The sequence below is a fragment of the Acanthochromis polyacanthus genome, chromosome 15, assembly GCF_021347895.1.
Source record: "Acanthochromis polyacanthus isolate Apoly-LR-REF ecotype Palm Island chromosome 15, KAUST_Apoly_ChrSc, whole genome shotgun sequence".
Lineage (NCBI taxonomy): Eukaryota > Metazoa > Chordata > Actinopteri > Pomacentridae > Acanthochromis > Acanthochromis polyacanthus.
The window spans coordinates 12378042-12401544 of record NC_067127.1 but is presented as its reverse complement, the minus strand read 5'-3'; the positions used below and the strand labels follow the sequence as shown (position 1 = coordinate 12401544).

The following is a 23503-nucleotide window of genomic DNA, read 5'->3' as shown; positions in this document are numbered from 1 at the left end:
CACTGTATCATGTTGATCAAATGTTGGTCAGAGAATGAGCAGGAATTGGCTCAGTCAGGCATTCAGTTTTAGTTGTTTGCGAGGCACAGACCAGCATCCAATGATCATGTCTAGCTTGTATGCTGCACTGTGCAAGGACAAAACTGTGATTCTGATACAGGCAGGAGATAAAATGTAATATTTTTTAAACTCCTGTCATCACTCAGGAATGGGTTCTGCTTCTTCCACCACCATCTGACATTTGAAAAATCAACTATTTCTCTCAAAGCATTCGTGATTAATCTTAGATTTTACCAGAGAGAATACTGTCTTCATCTTCAAAGTGTTCTTGAACACTGAAGGTATAGTAACAGACTTCAACAGTCAGTCAAAAGTTTAAAGAAATTAGTTATTTGAAACAGATATTAAATCTAAAATAAAAATATTCAAACCAAAATGAAAGATTAACAACATGACGTGTTTTATTTGTCAGTTTCAGTCATCAAAGTCGACCACAAAGTTGGGTGCCTGGCGGGTTACTGAGACCAGGAATAGGTCTCATAAGGCTTTTTGGTGCATCTGAATCTGTCAAACAGCCATTTAAATGGAGGGACACGGTGTACTAGTACTAGCAGACGCACAAGTTGTAAAACACCAGCTGCAATATTAAGAAAATTGCACGTACTTCTTGCATTTTAATGAATGCCTGTCTGTATTCAGGATTATGTTCAAGTATTCCATGTCACACAACATAACACAAACTCATGCAAATATGCTTTAAAATGTTTGGCCCCATATCACAGTTAGCTTATGTTTGTAATTTCTGGCGCATCTTCCATTTATAGCAGTTGTCAAGTTGTAAAATATTATCGGAGTAGATTAAAATGCATATTTCCGTTTCATTCATATCTGATCCAACAAAGCTAACAGTCCCATAGTTAGGTTTAGATTATTACACCCACTAATTCCAGTAAAAAATAAACAATAGAGAAGGGTATGTTGTAATATCCACCGTATTCCTCAGACAGAGAATTCCCACAGATAGTCTTTCCAACATGCTTTACGTGCATTTTAGAAACGTAGTGTGTCCGTTTACACCACCGTGAGCCACCAGCTACCCATCACTGATCAAGCTTTCAAGTTTTCATGCACGGAAAAACGCAGGTTGACTTAACATATGTACACCTCTGTGCATCAAGTCTGAAAAACACATAATGTATTAAGAGGATGAGAAAAAGGTACTCACTGCTTGTCGCGGCTCCTCACAAACAGCCTGAACAAAACAGAGTAACTCATGAGCATCAAGCAAAGTGAGCATTTAACAGTTCTCACAGGACTCAGTGGGCAGAGGATTTGACACATTTTAAAAGTGTGCACCTAAAAACCATTCGGTTTTACAACTGGCCTGTTCAATTAAATCTAAACAATACTCAAGTCACAAAACAAACCACTACTGCACATTTCAGTGCCATACCCAAAGCCTCCCTTGACAGCAGTGTTTTATTCTTTAGTCCTCTGACTGTAATGTGTCCTGTTGGAAAAGGCTTTTGTGCTTAGATTCTGTCTCCAAGGAGAAGAGGCAAACTCGTGAGATGTCAAGACGAGTGCTAGCAGCAAAGTCTGATGCTGGAAGTCCATCCATTCTCTATACACCGCTTCATCCTCACTAGGGTGCTGGAGCCTATCCCAGCTGATTCGGGCGAAGGCAGGGGACACCCTGGACAGGTCACCAGTCTGTCACAGGGCTACATATACAGACAATCAATCACACCCTTATTCACACCTACAGGCAATTTAGAGTAATCAATTAACCTCAGCATATTTTTGGACTGTGGGAGGAATGCACAGGGAGAACATGCAAACTCCATGCAGAAAGATCCCAGGCTGGGATTTGAACCAGGTATCTTCTTGCTGCAAGGCAAAAGTGCTAACCACTACTCTACCGTGCAGCCCTGATGCTGGAAGTGTCGAAGCCAAAATACATTTAGAAAACATCCCAAAACTATTGTTTATTGTTCATTTGGTTCCCTTGTGTGAAGCACAATTATTATATTTCCCTGTTACCGTGTTTCCTTGACGGTAATTTACAGAAAACACAGAATTCCCCTTAATACTTGGCTGCACAATCCTCTAGTGGCCCCAAGTGGAGAACATGGACACGGACACAGATCAGGAAGCACCAAACACTCAATTATTAAGAAATTATCAAAAAAAGAAATAACCTGGACGGGTGGCTGATTTTGAATTTTTTTTTTTTTTAAAACAGCTGTTTTTGGGTCAGAGTTAAGAAGGCAGAGTGAGTGTGAGGTTTCAGGCAGAAGAAAAAGTCCTTCAGGAATCCTCAATTGAAGTCGGGTTTTTCTGGGAAGGTGCAGCCTCCTCGCCTGATGATGACGTTGGCACTGTAGTGTGCCGCCTTTACACACTGATCCAGAGGTTTCTCTTGGACAAGTTCAGACAGGAAACCTGCATTACGGAGGAAATTAGTTTACAGGAAATTCAAAGGGGGAAAAAAACACAAAACAGATGGAAAGTAAAAGAGAAATACATGAACAAAAACAGGAAAATCTTACCTCCTACAAAGGCATCGCCTGCACCGTTTGTGTCAACGATGTCCTTGGGGTCGATCTCCAGTACCGGGAAAGTGTCGATCTTGTCACCTGAACAGACACAAGAAGAAGAATATAAACATACCAATACAAGAGGAGAAAAAGACAAAGAGAAATGAGAGTGACATGGAGGAAGGGGGGAAAAAAGAATCTCACTGTGGGCCATAACAGTTTCCTCCTTCCCCTGGGTCAAAACCACAATCCTCTTCCTCTCTGTGTTGACTTTGGGTAAAGCCTGGGCTTTCTTGGCAATTTCCTTTATGTCTTTGGTCTGCAGATAAAACACACACTGACAGTCAGTAGATGGTACACAAACACATGGAAAATGCAGCACAAACTGTGTGCAAAATCTATACCTTAAAGTCCTGCTCTTTCGCAAAAGCAGCTGCTTCCTGAGAAAAGAAACAGATTTACTCAAAGATGTGCATATCGTAACACCTGGTGGACACAAAACTCTGCACAGGTATGTGTGGAGGATGTGCGGTGAAAGTGTGACTTACTGTCTCATTGCCGAACAGCACATCGACGTAGGGCATAACCTGCATGAGGTTGTCCTTGAAGAACTGGGAGATGAAGGGCGCAGAGAGGTTCAGGCAAAACAGCTTGTTATTTTCAGAGGCGTGCTTTGCCACTTTCAGCATGGACTCCAAAGAGACAGTCAGGAAGAAACCCTGGAAGGAAGGAACGACACTGGGTCAAGACCAATCTGCTTTTTATATCTGATGGCTCTAATGAATCATCTACAGTAAGGTCTGGAGCAGGAAATGCACCAGTACATCTCCAAACACCCCTGTTGAGTACAAAGTTGACGTCAGAGTGCAAGATCTGATATATACTCACAGCAATATAGTAGACTTTAGCCTTTTCTACAAGCTTCCAGTTTTCTTCCAGGTCTAGATGTTTATCCTTCTTATAGCAGTTAGCAGCGGCTAGGTTAGCAACCAGAGACCTGAGAGGAAAAAACAACATGAACAGGGAGATACAGACTGTTAAAGATCCCATATTGTTTGCATTTTCAGCAGCTTAATAAAAGTTGTCTCCAGAATGTGTCTTTCAATTTTTTTTAGCTCATAACACTGCAAAGATAATTTGACCATGACTCTATTAGCCCTGTTTTAATTGTGCAGTGTTTATGGCTTTAAATGTAGCTGAACTGCTGCTGTTCCCACCTCCTTCAGAAAGAAGACTCTCTCTGCATTTCTGATTGATAGTGTGAAAAACAGTTGACCGTTGGTAGCCGACACACAACTTTCTACATGGAAATATGGCCAAATTCATAGTTCAGCTGTTGTTTTTAATGACATGTATATGGTGAGTTTGTCAGACAACGGTGCAGTTATAATATCTGTATTTTAGCCGTGCAGAGCAGCAGCTTGGAAATGGCTCTGAATTGACTATTGGTTTAACATGTAATATTAATAGACTGTGTTTGCAGTTATGACCTGAAAGTCATTCTGTTGTCTGACAGCTGAAAAACATCTAAATGAGAAAAGCGTTATTCGGTATTCAGCTGTATTAGACACAAAAATGTAAACATCAGCTAAGTTTAGGTTGAACTGAAGCACAACAGACAACATGAAAACACAGTAACCCACTTAGTTTTTGTTTACTAAAGTTTCCACCACTTCTGAACATCCCTCAGCTTTACAGTTTCCACAGATCTCTGACCAGTGCAGATATGATCAAATCTAATGGTAACATTAGCTACATTAACCGCGCAAAGTGCTAACACTGAAGGATGTTTCTGATCGTTTGAGCAGTAGACAGTGAGAGAGAAGGATTATGTAAAGCTTAAGCTACACGATTGCTGGTATGTAGCAGTTCAGGAAAATTCCTACCGACTTGTAAAGCCGGGAGGCAATCTAGTGGTGGGAGTGATTGAGAAATGGCAGAAGCAGGCATCTTCAGACCTTAATAGTTTTTCCTTTACAACAAAAAACACAATAAAATGGATTTCCACCATATGGGACTTTCAAAATGATATAATCTAATATATTCTCATTATTTTATTCACTCACCTGTTAGTTCCGGTGATGCAAGCAGCACATGTCCCTGTGGGCTCTTCATCTTGCTCATAGTAGTGGGCGTCGATGTGGGCCTCCTCAGCCTTCTGCTTCAGGATCTCTCCAAACTTGTCTTTGCCAATGCAGCCGAAGAACGTGCCCACATTATGGGGTTCTTGGATCATCCACTACAAACGATGGCAACAGTTCACATTAACATAAGCCGACTGAGTCTACTCACAGAGACAAAAATTCACAGTAATATTAGCGTGCGTGTGTGACTGACCTGAGCGACCCTGATAGAGTTCTGTGTGGCTCCTCCAGCGTGGTACTCAACTTTGAACTTCTTCACAAGTTCCTCAAATCTACACACAGAGAGATAATTCATAACTCCAATAGAAGAGTCACTATCAGACAAAACAGTTCAATTCTGTCAAATATAGACCAGTAATATCATTCTGTGGGGTGCTGGTTTCAAACATCAGCACAAACAAAGTACTAGTTATGGCTGAGTACATGAACATATAGTGGAGTAATGACCAAAGTGTCTGCATGGCTATGAAGACTTAACCAGACATACTTAAAACACTTACTGGTTTCCTTTTCAGACGAGTATAAAAGAACTAAATTTAAAGCTATAATTAACTGGAAACACAGGGAGATCTAGTCCTGCTCTGTCCAAATGATAGAAATGAGACACAGGATATCAGTTAATGATTGTTTTTAAACTCAGAGCCAGAAGTTTCTCCTTGTTTCCAATGCTGGCTAACCATCTCCTAGCCGCAGCTTCATAATTGACAGACAAACGAGATAGTACATGCGACTTTCCCAAAATCTTTAACTGCCCTTTTTAGCCATTTTATTTGTTCTTTGATCAGACATTGGAACTTACACATAAATAACTTTAACATCTGAAGCTTTTCAGCAGCAGTGTTCGTTATATGGTTGTTGTATTGGCTTTAATGCCTTTAATGTGTCAACGGTGATGGATGCAACTTGAAGGCCATTAAATCCACAGTGTCAGACTACACTCTCAACAGAAGGCAGCCACATACTGTCTTCAGGTGAAGTGTACAGCACATGCGACTGATCATACTACCTGAACCACTGATGCCTGTCATACAACACGATGACTGAAGTCACGCGTTGAAGCGAAGCATCTCTAATTTAAAATGCTATCTAAATATAGCTGCTGTATCAACCTACATTGCAATATGTGTTTGTGTGGTTTTAGTGAGTGTTGGAAACTGTAACAGGCCCACTGCTGCTAAAGGTCCTGAGACCGGGCCGGAGGTTGCAGAGGGGGAGTCATCTGGGTGATGGGAAGAAAAATGCAGCAGGGTGAATGTCTATTGTAGAAATTATCTCATTCGTACTCTCAATTATGTTCACCGGGGGAAATCTCAAATATGTTAGTATTCCCTGACTGAGGACTAAAACAAGCGGCTTCCAGCCTGAATGTTTGGCTGCAGACAGGACAGTGGTGGGGTGAGACTGTGGGTTTTGGAGATGGAGATAGCCCTCTCTATATTTCAATGGCTTTTTTCCCGTCTTTTCCCCTGCGGCTTAAATGCAAGACAGACTGAAAGGTTAAACATGTGCAGACTTACACCTTCATACCAGTGATTCCCCTGTTAAGCCACCCACTCAATGATCTAAAGCTGAAAAGAATGAGCACAAATCGTCCCTGTCATAATTTCATATTATATAGAGAGATGATCAATATCTGCACATATCAAATGTCCTCAGAAATACACTGTATAGAGTATAAATGTGCATTTTTCTGAACAAACACTATTGTGCCTGTATAAAGCAGGCACAATAGTGTTTGTGCCTGACCTCAACTCTGGTGCGGATTCTTTTTTTTCCCCGTTTTCCCCCAAACAAACATTTTTTATACAAGACACATACAGTAGTGTTTTATTTTTCCTGTTTTCAGTGTCATCTTTTTCAGTGTCATTAAAACTGTTCTTCACTAAATTTCCCATTTCAACACATTTTCTCACTAAGAGGCAGTTAAAGGGTATTCAATATAGGCTCTATCTATCTATTCAGTAGTCCAGAATAGGACAACCTGTTGTCACTGTAAAGACACAGAATGCATCAGTATAAACACACATAATCGCATATGACTTTCTTATCTCCTGCTGTTCAATGTTTGCTTTCTGGCTCTTGTCTCAGCGGGACTGGGAGGTGAAGTGTCCTGCTTTGGTATTGGATGAGAGCGTTTCACTGCTGCTCTGTCATTGGCTGTCTATAAAGGAACAGAGGCCAGTCGTGGTGACTCCTAGTGTGCTCCTGTTTTGACTGCCCTGCTCCAGAACAGTGAGGTACAAGCTTGGTATGAAGTCCGACGCATTTTATTTTCCGTCCCTGTACAGACCGCAAACCCCGTCAGAACATTAAGTAAACCCCTGTGCGAGAGCTTTTGTTCCACAGCGAATGTTGCAATATAAGAGGTACGTACAGGGCTTTGTGTTTGTCCTCAGCCAGGATCACATCGTTGGGTTTCAGAGCGTACCTGCAAAAAATTTAAGGAGAAAAACACAAACATTAGTTTCCTCACATCATCAGAAAACCCCCCATAAATGGCTCTCATTCAAACACACACAATGAGACCCAACATTAAGTTTATTTGATAAACACAGTCTTGGTCTTGCCAAATGTGCAGGTGCAAGTGATTAATGAAATTATTCAGCCAATAAATCAGCTGCGCTTCTATTAAAAACCATTTCAACACTCCTTGTCCGCATCAATTTGTTGGTCAATTATGCTAAACCGAGAGGTGTTTCCTCAAAAGAAAGGCTGAGGATTAAAGTGCAGTTTTTAGTCCTACTTTACTCTATGTGACACTGAACTAGAGCTGTGGTTGGCTGGTTTAGCTCTAATCCAGGAGTTTATGCAAGGGGTTTTTGAGAGGACACTGAGCTGGAACCCAAACAAGCCCTTTGCCCTATTTGTCCTGGTCAACTCAGTGTGACAGCGCTTGGACTGACCGGACCGCGGCTGCTCTGTGAAGATTCCTGCTGATGGTTAAAAGTATTTCAGTGAAACTAACTAAATAAATACTAAATATGTAAGTAGATACAATTTCTACATTTTTGCAGCATAAGGAAGGAACAATACTTTTACAGGAAATCTAAAAAAGCTAAATTTCATCTAAAAAAGACAAATGTTTAAGTCACATGGTGAGATTGGAGCTCTGGAGGCTTGGCTAAAGTGATATAAATATATCAATAAATAATCAGTAACAATGCCAATGCAATAACAAAACAGGGAGAGGCACTGTTTGTGTTCACTCGGGCAGAACAATCTCATTTCAGGATCCATCAGAAATGCATCTGCTGGACATGGAGTTCTGCTGACGTCAACTATTAGGTTTCTCTCATGAGCTCTGTTCTCGTCTGTCATCGTTATCTTGCTGCTTTATTGATCACATGACATCAAGAAATCTCTTCTGCAGTTCCCTTGAAATGGATGTGACTGTGCTTGATGGAGATTTTGCAGCAGCAAAAACACAGATTCCTTATTATTCTTTTGCCTGTTGGGGGTAGGTATGGTGACATTCAGTGTGTGTACTGATATTCTGGAAATAAAACACGTTTTTAGGAGTCGCCAGTATGTGTTTACAAGTGTGAAATATTTTATGGCCACTTATCATTACTCAGCCATTCAGGAAGAGAAATGAACACCACTTGTGACCACTTTATTCAACTGCTTCAGTCCTTTAACTTACTTGTCCAGGATGTCTTTGTCCACTACAGCAGTGATGTCCAGGAGAGGGTTTCCCATCCCAAAGAGTGAATTCGGGCTGAAAGATAAAAAGGAACAAAAACCTCTTCAATAACCTGGTTGTAACATGGCAGCATTGACTACAGATAGCACTGTCCCATTTCTATGTGAATTCACTGGCCTGACAACAACAATGGGCAACTTTTGAAGCGCCCATGTTGTCTTCACAAAGCATCTCTTAATAAATTGGCAGTCCGTCATAGCTTTAGAGTGGTTTATTTAAAAAGTCAGATTGTCCTCGCTTCAGCACAGTGCAGAAAGCCAAATTTCAAGCACTTAAACATTATCATTCGCTCCACCCACTGAGTGTGCTGCGTCTTTATCCCACTGTTGAACATTCATTTGTGAAACACAGAGTTTTATTTCCACGTGGCTCCAATCACATGAATTAAAATCTTCAATTCACAGAGAAAGAAAAGCAGAAATGGCACATATCAGAGACGTATTCTTGGAACGTGCATGACTCAACAACGACATTACAAAAGAAGATGAATGTGGTTGGTGGCGGGGCTCCAGTCAGTCATGCATGTAAGTATGCTCTGCTATTTGAAACAAGGCAACATCAGGACAGCAGTATACTGCATGTGTCAGAGCTTATGTCGTCATTTCTTCCCTTGGGGCAAACACATGAATGCGGGGCTGGAAAATAAAAGCAAATTATAGCGTTGTGATGCCAAAATAGCAGCATTTTAAAACAAAACCACAGCATTTCAACAACTGGGACACGACAAAATGAAACAACAACCACACGACATGGCACAACTTAGCAACCGAATACAACCAGTGAGTTAACCTGCTTTTTTTCTTCTTCCCTTAACAAACACTGACTTCTATGTGCACTGTAAATAAAGACAACATAGCAGGATGTTAGCAATATGTGTCCTCACTCCTGCATGTTCATCTTTGATGTCAGCACAATCTTGTCAGCATTTCTGGGAAAACCCCAGATGGAACAAGTCTTTGAACGCAGCCCATGACAGATGCCACCTCCACATGAACATGTGCTACCATATTTCTAATGAAGCCTTTCTTTCTACACTCCCATGGGGTCAAGATTTAAAAGCAGCAAGACAAATTAACACGGAAGAATGGCTTTTGAAGAAACAAAGACGAGAGATGCAGACAGTCAATTATGCAACACAGAAGGGCTTTTTACTCTGAAAAAAAGAAGATGCATCCAACTGTCAGACACCACACCCTTACTATCATCTCCTTCAGCATACAACTGCCAATGAGAAGTCAGATGATGACAGGTCTTGTGCAGCCAATTACACCACACCAGAACCGATGATTGCCTTTACATCATATGTCAGCGTGCTCTTACCTTGCAGCAGACATGGTGTCCCTCTGTGTGTGTGTGTGGCAGACAGATACTGACAGACCTGTTGAGCAACCTAAAACCAGCTCAGGAAAAGCTAAGCATTCAAAAAACTTAATTTCAGCTCAGCGTGCGGGCACATCGATTTTCCCCTGCAACCGCCGCTCCTCCTACTCCAGACTGACTGATTGGAGGCCTCTGAAGGAGGAAGGGCCACGGCAGTCCCACTCTGTGGGGCGATTGGCTGGTTGTGCTCCACTCCAGTCGCAGTTCACTCACTCGTTTGAAGCTAAATTACAGCGTGAGAAGCGTGCTGATGCCAGGGAGCTGCAGAGACACCACGATATGACAACGGCAAGAAGCTGGGTGCAGAAATGAAGATGATGCCTGATTTCTTCATGGAAAAAAGGCAACAAAACAATACATAGTGTCGGCCACGTGACTGCTTTGCAATTCATTGTTTTGGGAGCTGGAACTGGATGTCACAGCTTTCTCTACTGAATGGAGACCAGCCGCAGCTTTTACGCATGCACAGCGGACAGCATGTGGTCACGTTGAACTTTAGACCAGATATTAGCCTCTTTATTGGACAGCAGCAGCAGTGTGTAAATACATGCTGCTGACCTCTAGAGCTAACATTAGCATTGTATCTACATGTAAAGATAACGGGATCAAAGGACTTTACACCGGCTCAACTTTCACTCCCTACACAGTGCAGCTTCAAACACACACAAGAACACGACAAAAAAAAACCTACAATTTCACCACTTCATGCATGCTTCATATACAATCAGGTCAGCATTGTAAACTCTACATTTTGTCTTGCGCACACATTCAACTAAGAGGACTCCTCGTCGCCCCACAGAGACGCAGAATCACTATTATTTCAGCTTTCGGTCACCTTAGTTTGGCAGGAGCCTTTTTGGTGGGAGATTCTGTCTTCTCCTCCTTTGAAAGTTTGATTTTCTTTGCTTTGGGTTCTCCAGAAGCCATGGCTGACCGGGAAAAGCACGTTGCAATCACCTTAGAGGAACGCGGTCACGATATGAGAACAGTTCAAGTGTTTCCCCGAGCAGAGACTCTCAGGCAACGGTAGCCTCCTCCATGGGGGCGTGAGAAGACTTTCTTCTTCTTTTGGTTCAACCAGCTTAAGGATTATTTATTGCCACCTACAGGACTGGACAAAAAGGGGGCAAAAATCCAATAATAATGCACAAAGGCAATATGTAGAGCTGCAATTACAAAAAATACATGTTAATAGTTATAACCTAGCATGCTAGACCTCCAGAGTCAATATGCAGATCCCTTTTTTCTATTTCATTTTATATAAGAGGTGACCATTGTTGTGGAGAAATGTTTCCATGTTTGACCTTTTAAATAAACTACATTCCAGTATTTATTGTTAGCTTAAACCTAGCTAGTTAGCATGTTATTAAACTTCAGCATTCTAACTGTTTAGCTATAACTGACTGTGTCATTTACCTCTTTGTTAAAATAAACAGCCTTCAAAGATCCTGGTTTGAATTTTTCCTACACAACACAAACACACACAACCCCAAACATGACAGATTACACAAATTTATTTCAATTAACCTTGTTTCCTGACTTTCCTTACTTAACCAAGTGGCTGTATCCCCATGATGCATCATGGAGATTCTCTATAGAGACAGTCGACTATCCTACAGTATATTGTGTCCCTTTAACAAGTTAATATAAGTCTTAAATGTCCCCATAATGTGTACTTCAAGTTTTACCTCATAAGACTGCATTGATGGTTCACTACTATGAGTACAATATCCAGTTTTAACGTGGTATCAGTAGTTTAACTCATCACATTTACGCAGCCACAAGCTGGTTGTTTTAGGTGGCTTTGTCCATTCCTTTTGCTATGTGTGTATTATTGTTCTCAAAATCCAATTTGCTGCAGGAAACAGGAACACCAAACTCTGGGCAGCAATCTACCACACTGAAATTTTTTTGAGGACTTGTGCAGTAAGTCAGCCCTGCTAATATTTTACGACTCTAGCCTTCCTGCATGCAACAATTCAGCCTGCCACTAGTGTGACAGAACACCATTGCTATATCCTGCATGTGTGCGCTCACACACACACACACACCCCTAACCCTTACCCTAACTTAACCAACACCAAAACAATGCGTAACCCTAAAGAAACGTTTTTGCACTTTTACATTTGTTTAGTAACAACATGACCAAGAAAACGCTGTTGCCACCCGTGGGGACCTCATTTTTGGTCCCCACCGTAAGACGAGTCCCCACCTATATAGCAAATAGTCAGGTTCAAGTCCCCACCGGTATAGATAAACACTTATACACACACCCTAACCAAACCTCAATTCATACCTGTTCTCTAAAAACAAGTCTTCACCCTCAAACATGGCTGTTTCAAAGTGAGGACCGGCCAAAATGTCCTCATTTTGTAAAAATGTCCTCACTTTGATAGTTAAATGCAGAAAATGGTCCTCACAATGTAGCAAGTACAAGAACACACACACACACACACACACACACACACACACACACACACACACACACACACACACACACACCTATACACTATTTTTCTATCATTGTAGGGACATACCATTGACTCCCATTCATACCTAACCCCTAACCCTAACCTTAACCATCACCAAAACAATGCCTAACCCTAAAGAAACGTTTTTGCACTTTTACATTTTTTATTAACAACAACATGGCCAAGAAAACACCGTTTAAACTTGTGGTGACCGAAATGAGGTCCCCACAAGTGACATTGTTTTCGGTTTTCCTACAGTTGTGGGGACATTTGGTCCCCACAAGTATAGCAGAACAAGTACACACACACGCCAGAGGGTGTTTTTTCTACCTTCTCGCAGAATGACACTGAGGTGTAATCAGACCACTGGCCCATTCTGTTGACTGGCTAAGGGCCAATGCATAGTTTTCACATCCATGTGGCCAGTAGACAGACAGCAGACTTGCATGTGATTCTGTTCATGGCCTGTGCAGACGTCAGACACAGAAAAACAACAGAATTGTTTATTGGATATAGCAGCTATGTACAGACTATGCTCCTATGTTACTGACATAGCACCCATGTACATATCAAAGGTCAAAGTCAAAGTCCTGCAGTGATGACTTTAATCACAACTCTGTTATTGATTACTAATAAAGGTGTGAATGTTCGAGAATCTCCTCGTGTATTCCCTTCTCATACCAAATATTTTAAACATTGCTTGTTTTCCTAGTTCATGTGCAAACAAATTACTAAAGTGAAAAAAAAGGAAATTTATGCAATTTATATCACACAACCTTGCAGACATGAACATGGAAGACATAAATTGGCCTTAAATCCAGTGTACCTGCTGCTGGCCACACTATTTTCTAGAGGTAAGTCACACGACACCCCTCTTTGCATCTGCTTTGCTTAATGAGTAGCAGAAAGGAGCAAAAAGCAGCAGGAGGAGCCTGCTAGTGAAATGATCAACAGCCTCATTTCCCCATATTGTCACATGGGCAGATACCCATAAAAACTGTAAATCAATTTCTAATCTAAATAATTTATAAACATTGCATAATGTCATAGGCAGCAGGCTGACTGTGTCTTGAATAAAGGATGCTTTAGACTGGCAAGAGCTGCATTTGAGTCTGAGCAAAGCAGTAAATGCAAAGGTTTGACTTTGCATAACAGAAGTGTTATTATTTCAACTGAATACACAGATATATAATCTGTAGTTCTCTTGCTCACCTTGACTTTCAACTCCAAAACATGATATGCAATACTTGTTTTGACATTTCCTAGATGCTGACCCATCTATAATTATTTGTACATATCGTCCATGTCTCTCATGTAATGCAGTGTTTCATTACAAAGATGCACCAGTCAAAATCCACATGTAAGTTATGCTGGAAACAGTCTTCTTGTAAGGAAAAGTACACTGGAAGGCGCAATTTTTTTATATTTTTTATTTGTGTTTTTTAAATGTGTAATGCTGCAAAAAGGGGCAGAATAAAATTTGTTAATTGCAACGCAAATAACAACATGGCTGTCTGAACACAGACAATTCACAACTGAAATTAGTGGGAAAAATAAATGCATACTGAGTTAGTACTAATAAAACATGTTTGAATATAGGCTATACTATTTAATAACAATTTGAGAAGCTTAAAATAGCCCAGTCTTCAGTAGGAGTGCTGTGATATACTGATGCTGACATACTGAAATATTGATATCATGTTATGTAATACACACAATATAACATCATCAATAATCCACTTATCTAACTGGTCAACACTTACAATATATTAACTACATATAGAAAAGTTGCAGACAGTCTCCATTTACCCCCTCACAGATGTAGTCAGAGAGTAATTCATTTCTCCACAAAGAACTGGAACTCAAACAGGTAAAGTTAAACAAAGATTTGATTGATAACATTATTTTTTCAAATTTTCTATAGATGTCACAATAATATCGATTGTTTTGGTATGATAACTTCATTATGTGGTGACATTTTGATAGCCCTATGTGAAGTAGACTGTAATTCTTTCACTATGAGGACAATTAGGAAACCTAAATGTATAAATAATAGCATCCCAGTAGAGTCAGACTGTTCCAAGATAAAATGTTAAGCAATTCAATACCTGATTTTGCAGTTCCCCTCAGCTCTATGGAGCATTTCAGTTACTGTTTTGGTATAACAGCCTGCAACTTTTGGATCATCCTTTTGACTCTAATCTACATAATTTTCAGCCACAGCAAAATCAGAGTAAAATTTATTCATAAATGAATGAATCAATCTGAATACCAAAGAGGTGAATTATTTGAATTTGAATCAGAGCATGAGGAAAGCTGAATTGTTCCAGATATTAGGAGCAGCTCTGAGAAAGCTTGATTGCCTCTGTTTTTGTGCCTAGCTCTTGTAACATCCAAAAGCATCCAATTGATCAACTTCAGTTTTCTAACAAGCAGACTGCTGAAGGAGGGCAAATTATCCATTACACACTGTGCAGCACCACATAGCAGTGAAACTAAGTTAGTGAGCTGCCAGTGAACATGGAGAAGGTTCAAAGATTCAAACATTTGTAGGCTTTATTGCATTTAGAGATTTAAGAGACAAATACAGCTAGAATCCAATTTATTGTCCAAATATGTGTACATATATAGAAGTTTTTTTTTTCTGCTGTCCAAGTTATTTGACAAAAACACACACACTTTTAAACAATGGTAGCAGGTTAAGAATGTTAAAGTATTATGTACAGGATATCTTGCGTGAATCAAATTCAGTGCAAATTGTGCAGATTATGATGACAAGAATAAGTGAAGGTATTGACAATAGATTCAGGGTTATTTCATATTTAATATGCAAATAGTTTGATAGTGGTGCAGACAGCAGCTTTGCCAGTATCAAATATTAACCAGTATCTAGCAGGGTAGGGTTTGCTGTTAGGGATTCAAAAAGGATGTCTCTGTATTTTACTCAGGAACTGGTGGACACTGTCTACTTTGCTCAACTTGGGTGAAATCCTGGTTATAAATTTACTTTGCATTTCTCTAGTGGTTCTCAGTTTAAGATTGTCTGTGGGTTAATTTACTAAGAATTTTTCAGCAAAATATTTTAAATCCGCCATATTAGCTAAAAGGCATTCGTGTTTACATTTTTTCTGAAGAATTAGCATTTGGTTATTCGGCAAGAAAAGAAAGCATGAACACCTGCCAGGTGCTGCTCAGGGTAATAAAGCCCCAGAGAGTAACATGCAACAACAGAGTGTAGCTGCCCGTAGAGCTTGCCTGATTAAAAAGGCTGAAACTTTGCTGTGAAAGCAGCTCTCGAGTTAAAGTTATATTTATCCAGTATTTAAACCATTCATAATGCATTTAAACTTTTCATTAAGTGTGTTTTTGTGTACTTTTTTGATTTGTCGTCTTGTGCCGGTGACTTAGTTGTGTTTACGTATGCACACTTCTGCAGGCGTGTCCTCAGCGGCTCGGGCAGCTCTGCCATATTGGCACCAAAGTGAAAATCTTTGTACAGTCAGCTGGAGTTAGCAGGTAAAACTTTTTTTTTTAAATCCCTAAAACTTTGCACGCATTTTTATGTTCATGTTTGCTTTCTTGTGGCCGTAACGCCTTTTTCTGCCAAGTTCGTTTCATTTCCAAGCAAATGGTTGAAATGTCCGAAGGTGTCAGTGTCAGTTTGCTAACCAGCCGGTTAAGTTATCGGAGCTTCAAGTTAGTTTGACACACTGACAGTAGGTAAATGTTGACAGCTGGTGATGCTGCTCTACATTTATATTGTCTTTATTTGGACACAGTTAAATAAATAATTGCAATAACTGCTGTTTCGTTCTCTTCTTGGCTGTCTTACTTAATAACAGAGCACAACAATCAACAACAACAGCCACATTGTTGCAGCTGAGATGATCCACAGCCTGTTCCTGATTAACCACTCAGGAGACATCTTCCTGGAGAAACACTGGAAGAGTGTCATCAGCAGAAGTGTGTGCGATTACTTTTTTGAGGTCAAGGAGAAGGCAGTGGACCCTGAGAATGTGCCCCCTGTGCTGCAGACCCCACACCACTATCTCATCTCCATATACAGGGGAAAGCTCTTCTTCCTGTCTGTCGTCCAGACTGAAGTTCCCCCGCTGTTTGTCATCGAGTTCCTGCACAGAGTGGCAGACACATTTCAGGTGCGCTTTGAGCTGAATGATCATTTTTACAGTTTAGATGCCGTATGATTCACATGTGACCGCAGAATGCATCTCAGATGGTCAGATTTCATTTTCCTGAACTGATTTTAAGAGAAATTTCCCACCGGGGGATCAACAACCCAGAGAGGAACGTGTGTATTTTATAGCTTGACAACTTCAAACCTAGCTGTATACTGTGATGTTTGCCAAGGCAATATAAATGTGGGAACAAATCCCAGTGTGTCGTAAGTGTACTTAAGTTGACCTGAATAGCTGCAAGTTGATGATTTTAAATCACCCTTAAGCATTGGTGTAGGAATTTTTACCCTGTACTTACCCATAAACAGCCACAGATAACATGTCAGTGCACATCTTTAAGTAGTCTTGCAGTCTTCAGTGTGTGACGACCCTCCACCTGGACACCAAGTGTGTCTGTTCCAGTCATCACCTGATTGAGCCACACCCATTATCTAGTGGCTCAGCTGCACTTAATTTGGCCCACTTCCATTCAAAGTGGCTCTCTGACAGGAGCTGCTGCCGTGTGGAGCTCCAGCAGCATGATTCTGGGTTTTGGTTTTGAATGCCCATTTGGTTGGTTTGCCTGGCAATAAACTGTTTTTAGTCGCCGCACCATTGCTGTCTGTTGGTTTTGTTGCAACTTTTGGAGCTGAGTTGTAACAAGTGTAATTTGTGGTATTCAGACAAAGATATTGAGCCTACTCCAAAACAACATTAGCACCACAATAAAACTGCACCAAGTGTGAGGAGAAGTGCTATATTCTGGATGAACTCAAGGAACAAATATTTTTTCCATCAATCGTACACAACAGTGCACATTTAAGCAAGAAAATAAGCGGTTCCAATGCTTACACAGATGTCTGTGGAGGGAGAAAAATCTCCAGAATGAGACAATGCAACAGACGTAACGTTAGATAACATCATTAAACCAGCAGACAAGGGTGTGAGTGTGTTGATGAGTGGTCAAGGAAGTATTTAGAGCCTGACAGATGCTGCTTTTATGGAACCAGTGGCATTTTATACGGAGTAAAAAAATTCCAGTACTGAAACACTGGTTGATATTCTTTTTCATATGTCAGAGGTATATTGAAAGAAGAGTGAAATTTATTTGTCAGAGTAGTTTTTCCATGAAATACTGTTTGACTCAGTTGTGATCTATGCTCTGCTACATGTGCTGCAGACAGTTGTGAGAGTATTTTAAAGAATGGACATGGTGCCCCTCTACTGAAAGGACTTTGTAATAACATTGTTTCTAAATTACCACAAGCATTGTTTATTTACAGCAAGCGTTGAGCAAAAAAAATAAAATTATATACAATCTTTACCAATATATCTGTGATTAGCCTGTATAGTAAATAAGCAGATGTATACACTATGCTCTAGAGGTATTTACGTTCAGTGTGTGTTATATGTTTAAGCTGGAAAATAGGACAAAATCAAATCACATATTGGAAAAATGTTGATTTTGAGCGTACTGTTGTGCAGATTACAAAGGCAATGGAGGAGCTACTCCCAGCCCCAAGATGATAAACAAACTGCAGATAGTATTTAATCATTTCCTTTTAGTACAGCAGTCAAGTATTTTAATTTCCTGTACTCACTCCAAAAACAATAAAGTGCACAGTTTTGTTATATGTTGCATGAATTTAGAGCACAGCACACAGACGGTATAAATTGTGTTTTTTAAGACAACAGACAAATCGTTACAGGTTTCCTGCAACAAGCTGATTTTGTGTAACTCTAGTGCTGACTCTAGTGCAACAGGTTTTTGTTTTTTATTTTGTTAATAGGACTACTTTGGCGAATGCTCAGAAGGTGTGATCAAGGACAACTTGGTGACAGTTTACGAGCTGCTGGAGGAAATGCTGGACAATGGGTTTCCGCTAGCAACGGAGTCCAACGTCCTCAAGGAGATGATCAGACCTCCCAATATCCTGCGATCGGTCGTCAATACACTCACAGGTAAACAGAGGTCACATTGTCCTAAGAGTCCTGAGCTCATGACCCGCTGTTTACTTATTTGTAAGCAAATATGTCTGTCGATTTGGATCTTTAGAAGACTGTCATCTGATATTTGGAACTGATATACATTTGCAGTGAAAACAAAAAAGTTGTTGAAGTTTAAAATGACACAGGCTTTAACACAACACCCTTTTGTTTATTCATGTCTGACTTTTTGTCTTCCAGTGTTGATTTACTATTACTCGCTACATGTAACTAAGCAGATGGCGCTGTTGGCAAGATTGTGCTGGAAACCTCAGATTGGTGACAATGGATAGAGAAAGGAGCTAAACTGACACTATTTAAAATACATTTATTTTTCTAGGGATAGGTTAAAAATGTTGACTCTACAATCTGTAATGTTAATGTGTGCATTTATGTTTTCCCCTTTATTTTATCTGTTTTCCAGGAGGTAGTAACGTTGGAGATACGTTGCCAACAGGTCAACTGTCCAACGTCCCATGGAGGCGAGCTGGTGTTAAATACACCAATAATGAAGCATATTTTGACATCATAGAGGAAATAGATGCCATCCTGGACAAATCAGGTTAAAAAAAAACACTTATTTGATCACCATAGATGAAGACTGTATTGATTCCTATAAGCTTACATAATTGTAATGGATCACAAATGTTCCTATGCAGGTACGACAGTATTTGCAGAGATCCAGGGTGTGGTTGAAGCCTGTGTGAGGCTCACTGGGATGCCTGACCTGACTCTATCCTTTATGGTGGGTTCATTTCCTCTTCGCTCTGGGTTTTTCCTGTCTGTACTTTAGCAGTGTGCTTGCACGAGTGTGAAGTTCACTAGCAGTTGTTTTTGATGACAGAATCCTCGTCTCCTCGATGATGTGAGCTTCCACCCATGTGTGCGGTTTAAGCGCTGGGAGTCGGAGCGCGTCCTGTCTTTCATCCCACCAGATGGAAACTTTACACTCATGACGTATCATGTCAGCTCTCAAAAGTAAGCACAGGCATCATTATGTGTCTCATTGAATGAATAAATGTGAATAAATTCTCATTCTTTATTCATTCTCATGAATAAATATTACCCACCCGGATTCTGTTCTTGTCACAAGCAAGAATTAGTGACATGAAATCAGTTTCCTCAAGACTGATTAGCAAATGTGACCTATAGATGGATGTGGTGTCGTGTAAATATCAGATCTGATAATCAATGTATTGTAGCAACGATCTTTGTTTTGTTGTTTTTGCTTCCTCAGTCTTGTAGCCATTCCAGTGTACGTGAAGCAGAGCATCAATTTCTTTGAGACGGGATCTTGTGGTCGTCTGGAAATCACCATTGGACCAAAGCAGAACATGGGGAAGACAGTGGAGGGCTTGATGGTCACTATCCACATGCCTAAAGTTGTGCTCAGTGCCAACCTCACAGCCACACAGGGAAACTACACCTATGATCTCACTACCAAGGTAAGCACCCACCCCAAGGCTGTAGTAAAGTAGGTCTGTGTTTAATCAGATGTTATATTGCCTTTCACTTTTGAATGTGGACTGTTTTGTCCAGTCAACCATCAAACTGCTCAGTTTTTGTAGATGTAAAAAAAAACATCTTATCCACTTAGCCACCTGCAGACTAACTGGCTATTTCAGATGGTTTTTCCTGTTTAGATTTTTTGTACATAGCCTTGTACGATTCTATAGTGAAGCATGTGATGTAATTTTGACAAGACATGGTGGTCAAACTAAAACTAAAAAGCATTCATTCTGTCTTTTTGGTAGGTGCTGGTTTGGGACATTGGGAAGCTAAACCCCCAGAAGCTTCCTAACTTGCGAGGCAGTCTTAGTATGCAGGCAGGAGCCCCCAAACCTGAAGAGAACCCCTCACTCAACATCGATCTAAAGATACAGCAGCTGGCCATATCAGGTAATCCTTGCTTCATGATATCTTAATCTAAGTTCAAAAACATTCCTAGTCAGTCCATTTGCCTCCATTATGTCTGTCTGTTGCTGCTGACAGCAAGATGTTTAATCCTCTCTGTGCAGGTCTTAAAGTGAGTCGCCTTGACATGTATGGAGAGAAGTACAAGCCATTTAAAGGTGTCAAATATCTGACGAAAGCGGGGAAATTCCAAGTTCGGACCTAAGTGACGATTATCAGAGGCCAAAGGTTGGCAATCCATTGTGCCAAATAGGAGGCCAGGTTAACACAATGCTGAGTCATCTCGCCAATAAGGCTTACATGTCCTTGTTGTTAACAGTTCTGCATTCTTACAGTTATTTATTATATGTTTGGCATTAAATATACACACACACACACACACACACATATATATATGTAAACACACAGTACCTATAAAAAAAGTCCACTTCTTCAGAGGTTTTCCCTTTTTACTGTTTTAACCATAGAGGGTATATAAAGATCGACGTAGCATCTGGCTCCAAAATTGAAGCCAACCCGAAAGTGTCAAAAACTTGCAATATCACGCCGTCCGCTAGGGTTGGCTCCAAAAAGCTTTTGCTCCATAGACCCCAATTCATTTTTGGAAAAAATAAAATTTGATAGACTGATTTTCTACAGCTCAGGATTTTTTTCCCGTTAGTTTTCATGGTCAAAATGAGAGATCAGGTGGCCGATCTTAAAATAAATCAATACTGAATTTGAAATAAATCGTTAAAGTTGGCGGAGCTATACTTGATTGACAGTCCCATTGCCTGGTCCTGCCTCTAGTTGCTCTCCGGTCCAGCCTGTTTGATGACGCTTTTTACGTCACTGGCTCCAAAAAAATCCAAAATGGCGACCAGGAAGTAGCAAAATCCGGGCTTCATTTTCTCGGTGTTGAAACCAACGGGTTACATCACGGTTAGTTCACGCCTGATTTTAACTTATTAAATCATGGTCAATATAATTAGTTTTTTTGACAAGATTTTAGAAAGACAGATTCTTTCGTGTCCAACAGTGTCAATTAGACAAAAAACTTACAAAAACTACAGCATTAATCATGTTGGGATAGGTCTCAATCAGCTTTGCTAATCTCAACACTTCTATTTTACACTATTCATATTTGCAGAATTACTCAAGCTGTGCCATGTTGTGAGGGAATCAATGAATAGCCTTTTTCAAGTCATGATGCTGCCACCACCATGCTTCATAGCAGAGATGGCATGTTTGTAATGATGGACAGTGTTTAGTTTCTGCTGAACATAGTGGGATTGCCTAAAAGCTCAATTTTGGTCCTAATCAAACCAAAGAACATCCTTCCAGTCGACTTCAGAGGCTGTCCCATGCTTTCTGGCGAACTCTGGTGGAATGTGACTTTCGCTTTCTGTCCTATAAAGCTTTGACAGGTAAAGAACAGGTAATAGTTGTTGTATGGATAGTCTCTCCTATCAAAGATCCTTCAGAGGAATCATCAGTCTCTTGGTGGCCTCCCTAAATAGTCTCTTTCTTGCTAGGTCAATCAGTTTTTGAGGAAGGCCAGCAGTATACAGATTTGTGTCATATCATCCATTTCTTCATGATGGATTTAAATTGTACTCCAAAGAATATTCAGTGACTTGGGGAATTTCTTGCGTTCATCCCCTGACTTGCCTTTTCATGGAGTTACTTTAAGTGTTGTTTTTAATGGTGTAGTTATAGGCAGTAGTACTTACTCACTTGTGACAAGACCTTCCAGATAAAGGCGTCATTATACTGCAGTCATATGAGACACTTTAACTGCAGTCAGTGTGATCTCTTAACTAGAACCTGTATTTAATTAGGTGAGTCACTTTGTAGTTAATATAGTTGACAGGAAATAATTTGACATGAAAGACTCATTTTATAAATTGTTGTCATAAAAGCTAAATTAAATTGTCAATGATTCAGTGTTGATAAGCAATAAAAGAGGGAAAATATTTGAGGAGGGTGAGCACTTTTTAGAGGCGCTGTATATGTGATTAAATGTTTCTGTGCCTGTAAAGGGAAGCCTTAACAATCAGTATGAATTTTTTGAAGTGCTATTAGTTTCTATCCAGTTTTAATGTGCTGCAATGTATTAATGACTCCTCTGTTTTTTGGATTATTTTTTTATTTTTTGTATCTAACACCGTCTGAGTGTTGCTTAAGGGGAATATTTTGGTTTGAAAAAGGACATTTATGGTTCACTGCCTTGTTCATCACTTCACCACCACAATCAAACAATCATACCTGCATGCTGCCTGAAAGCCAACAGACATGCCTTCAAAAACCTTTTTGCTTAAGGTAGACAGTTTTATATATATGTTTATTTTTCAAAAATCTAATGTGGTGTGTCTTGAGGCACTGTCTTTAGTGCAGGTATTTTTGCACATATTCACTCTTTATTGTGGCCTTTATAGAGTACATAAAATGCTTTGTGCAGCACAAACTGCATGTTTCAGACACCAGAGGGAAAAATATTTTATAAATACGTAATCTTACATCGAAGGTACAAAGTTTGGTGTATGAATGGCATAGTCACAACTTGTGTAAGAAGCACTCTGAAAGCTACAAGATTCTCACATAATCTTGATTGCAACCTCTTTTATATACGGTCTGTGTTCTTTAATCAGCACAGCATTTGCACAATCAGTTGTCCACGTGGAAAATACTACTTAAAGCTCTTGTATTAAGTTGAATCTGTATTTCTGTTTATAAGATATCTTATAAAAACTTTGAAAATTTGAGGAATGTGTGCTTTTTTTCCCCCTCTATTGACCTGTCGATTGAACCAGACTGATGAAAAAATCTCAGCCTCTGGATGGATTGCATTGAAGTGTTATCAGTTATTGACTGTGCCCAGAAGATTAATCCTACTGACTTTGATGACCTCTTGATATTTTGTCCGAGCATTACCAATAGGCTGACTTTTGTGTGTGAGATTTGCAGCCAAAAGGCATTGGTATCCCCTTTAATGAATAGTGATAACTTTGGTGACCCACTACCTTTTCATGTCGTGCCACCAGCAGATACAGTTTTTAAATGTCCAATACTTTGCTGCACTGAACTAATCAGTGTTTTTGTGCGTTTTGTACCAAGTAGCAAAAGCTGGCATGCTAACAAAGGCATCTGAGTTGGTAAACATGGTAAAAATACATGTCAAACTTGGCTCAGTATACTGACATTTAGCTGA

General features: G+C 40.1%; 2 protein-coding genes across 3 annotated transcripts; one reads left to right on the top strand and one right to left on the bottom strand.

The window, feature by feature from the left end:
* Window positions 1-438: 438 nt before the first annotated feature.
* On the bottom strand, window positions 439-10803 carry adka (adenosine kinase a). Of its 2 annotated transcripts, none has more exons than XM_022205297.2 (11): window positions 10603-10803; window positions 8328-8402; window positions 7059-7112; window positions 4878-4956; window positions 4607-4779; window positions 3429-3537; window positions 3089-3259; window positions 2945-2980; window positions 2745-2859; window positions 2553-2639; window positions 439-2445 (listed from the first exon to the last, which is right to left on the bottom strand). In XM_022205297.2, exons 1-11 carry the CDS (start codon window positions 10692-10694, stop codon window positions 2321-2323), a joined length of 1116 nt encoding a protein of 371 aa, XP_022060989.1. In that variant the 5' UTR covers window positions 10695-10803; the 3' UTR covers window positions 439-2320. The 2 variants fall into 2 exon arrangements, with proteins under 2 accessions (XP_022060989.1, XP_022060990.1); XM_022205298.2 differs by lacking the exon at window positions 10603-10803 and adding an exon at window positions 9708-10267.
* A 4818-nt stretch (window positions 10804-15621) lies between these two features.
* ap3m1 (adaptor related protein complex 3 subunit mu 1) lies at window positions 15622-23057 on the top strand. The gene is made up of 9 exons (XM_022205326.2): window positions 15622-15754; window positions 16081-16395; window positions 18204-18375; window positions 18824-18961; window positions 19059-19144; window positions 19244-19377; window positions 19637-19844; window positions 20154-20298; window positions 20418-23057. The coding sequence occupies exons 2-9, from the start codon at window positions 16123-16125 to the stop codon at window positions 20516-20518; spliced, it is 1257 nt and encodes a 418-aa protein (XP_022061018.1). The 5' UTR covers window positions 15622-15754; window positions 16081-16122; the 3' UTR covers window positions 20519-23057.
* The last annotated feature ends 446 nt before the right edge of the window (window positions 23058-23503 follow it).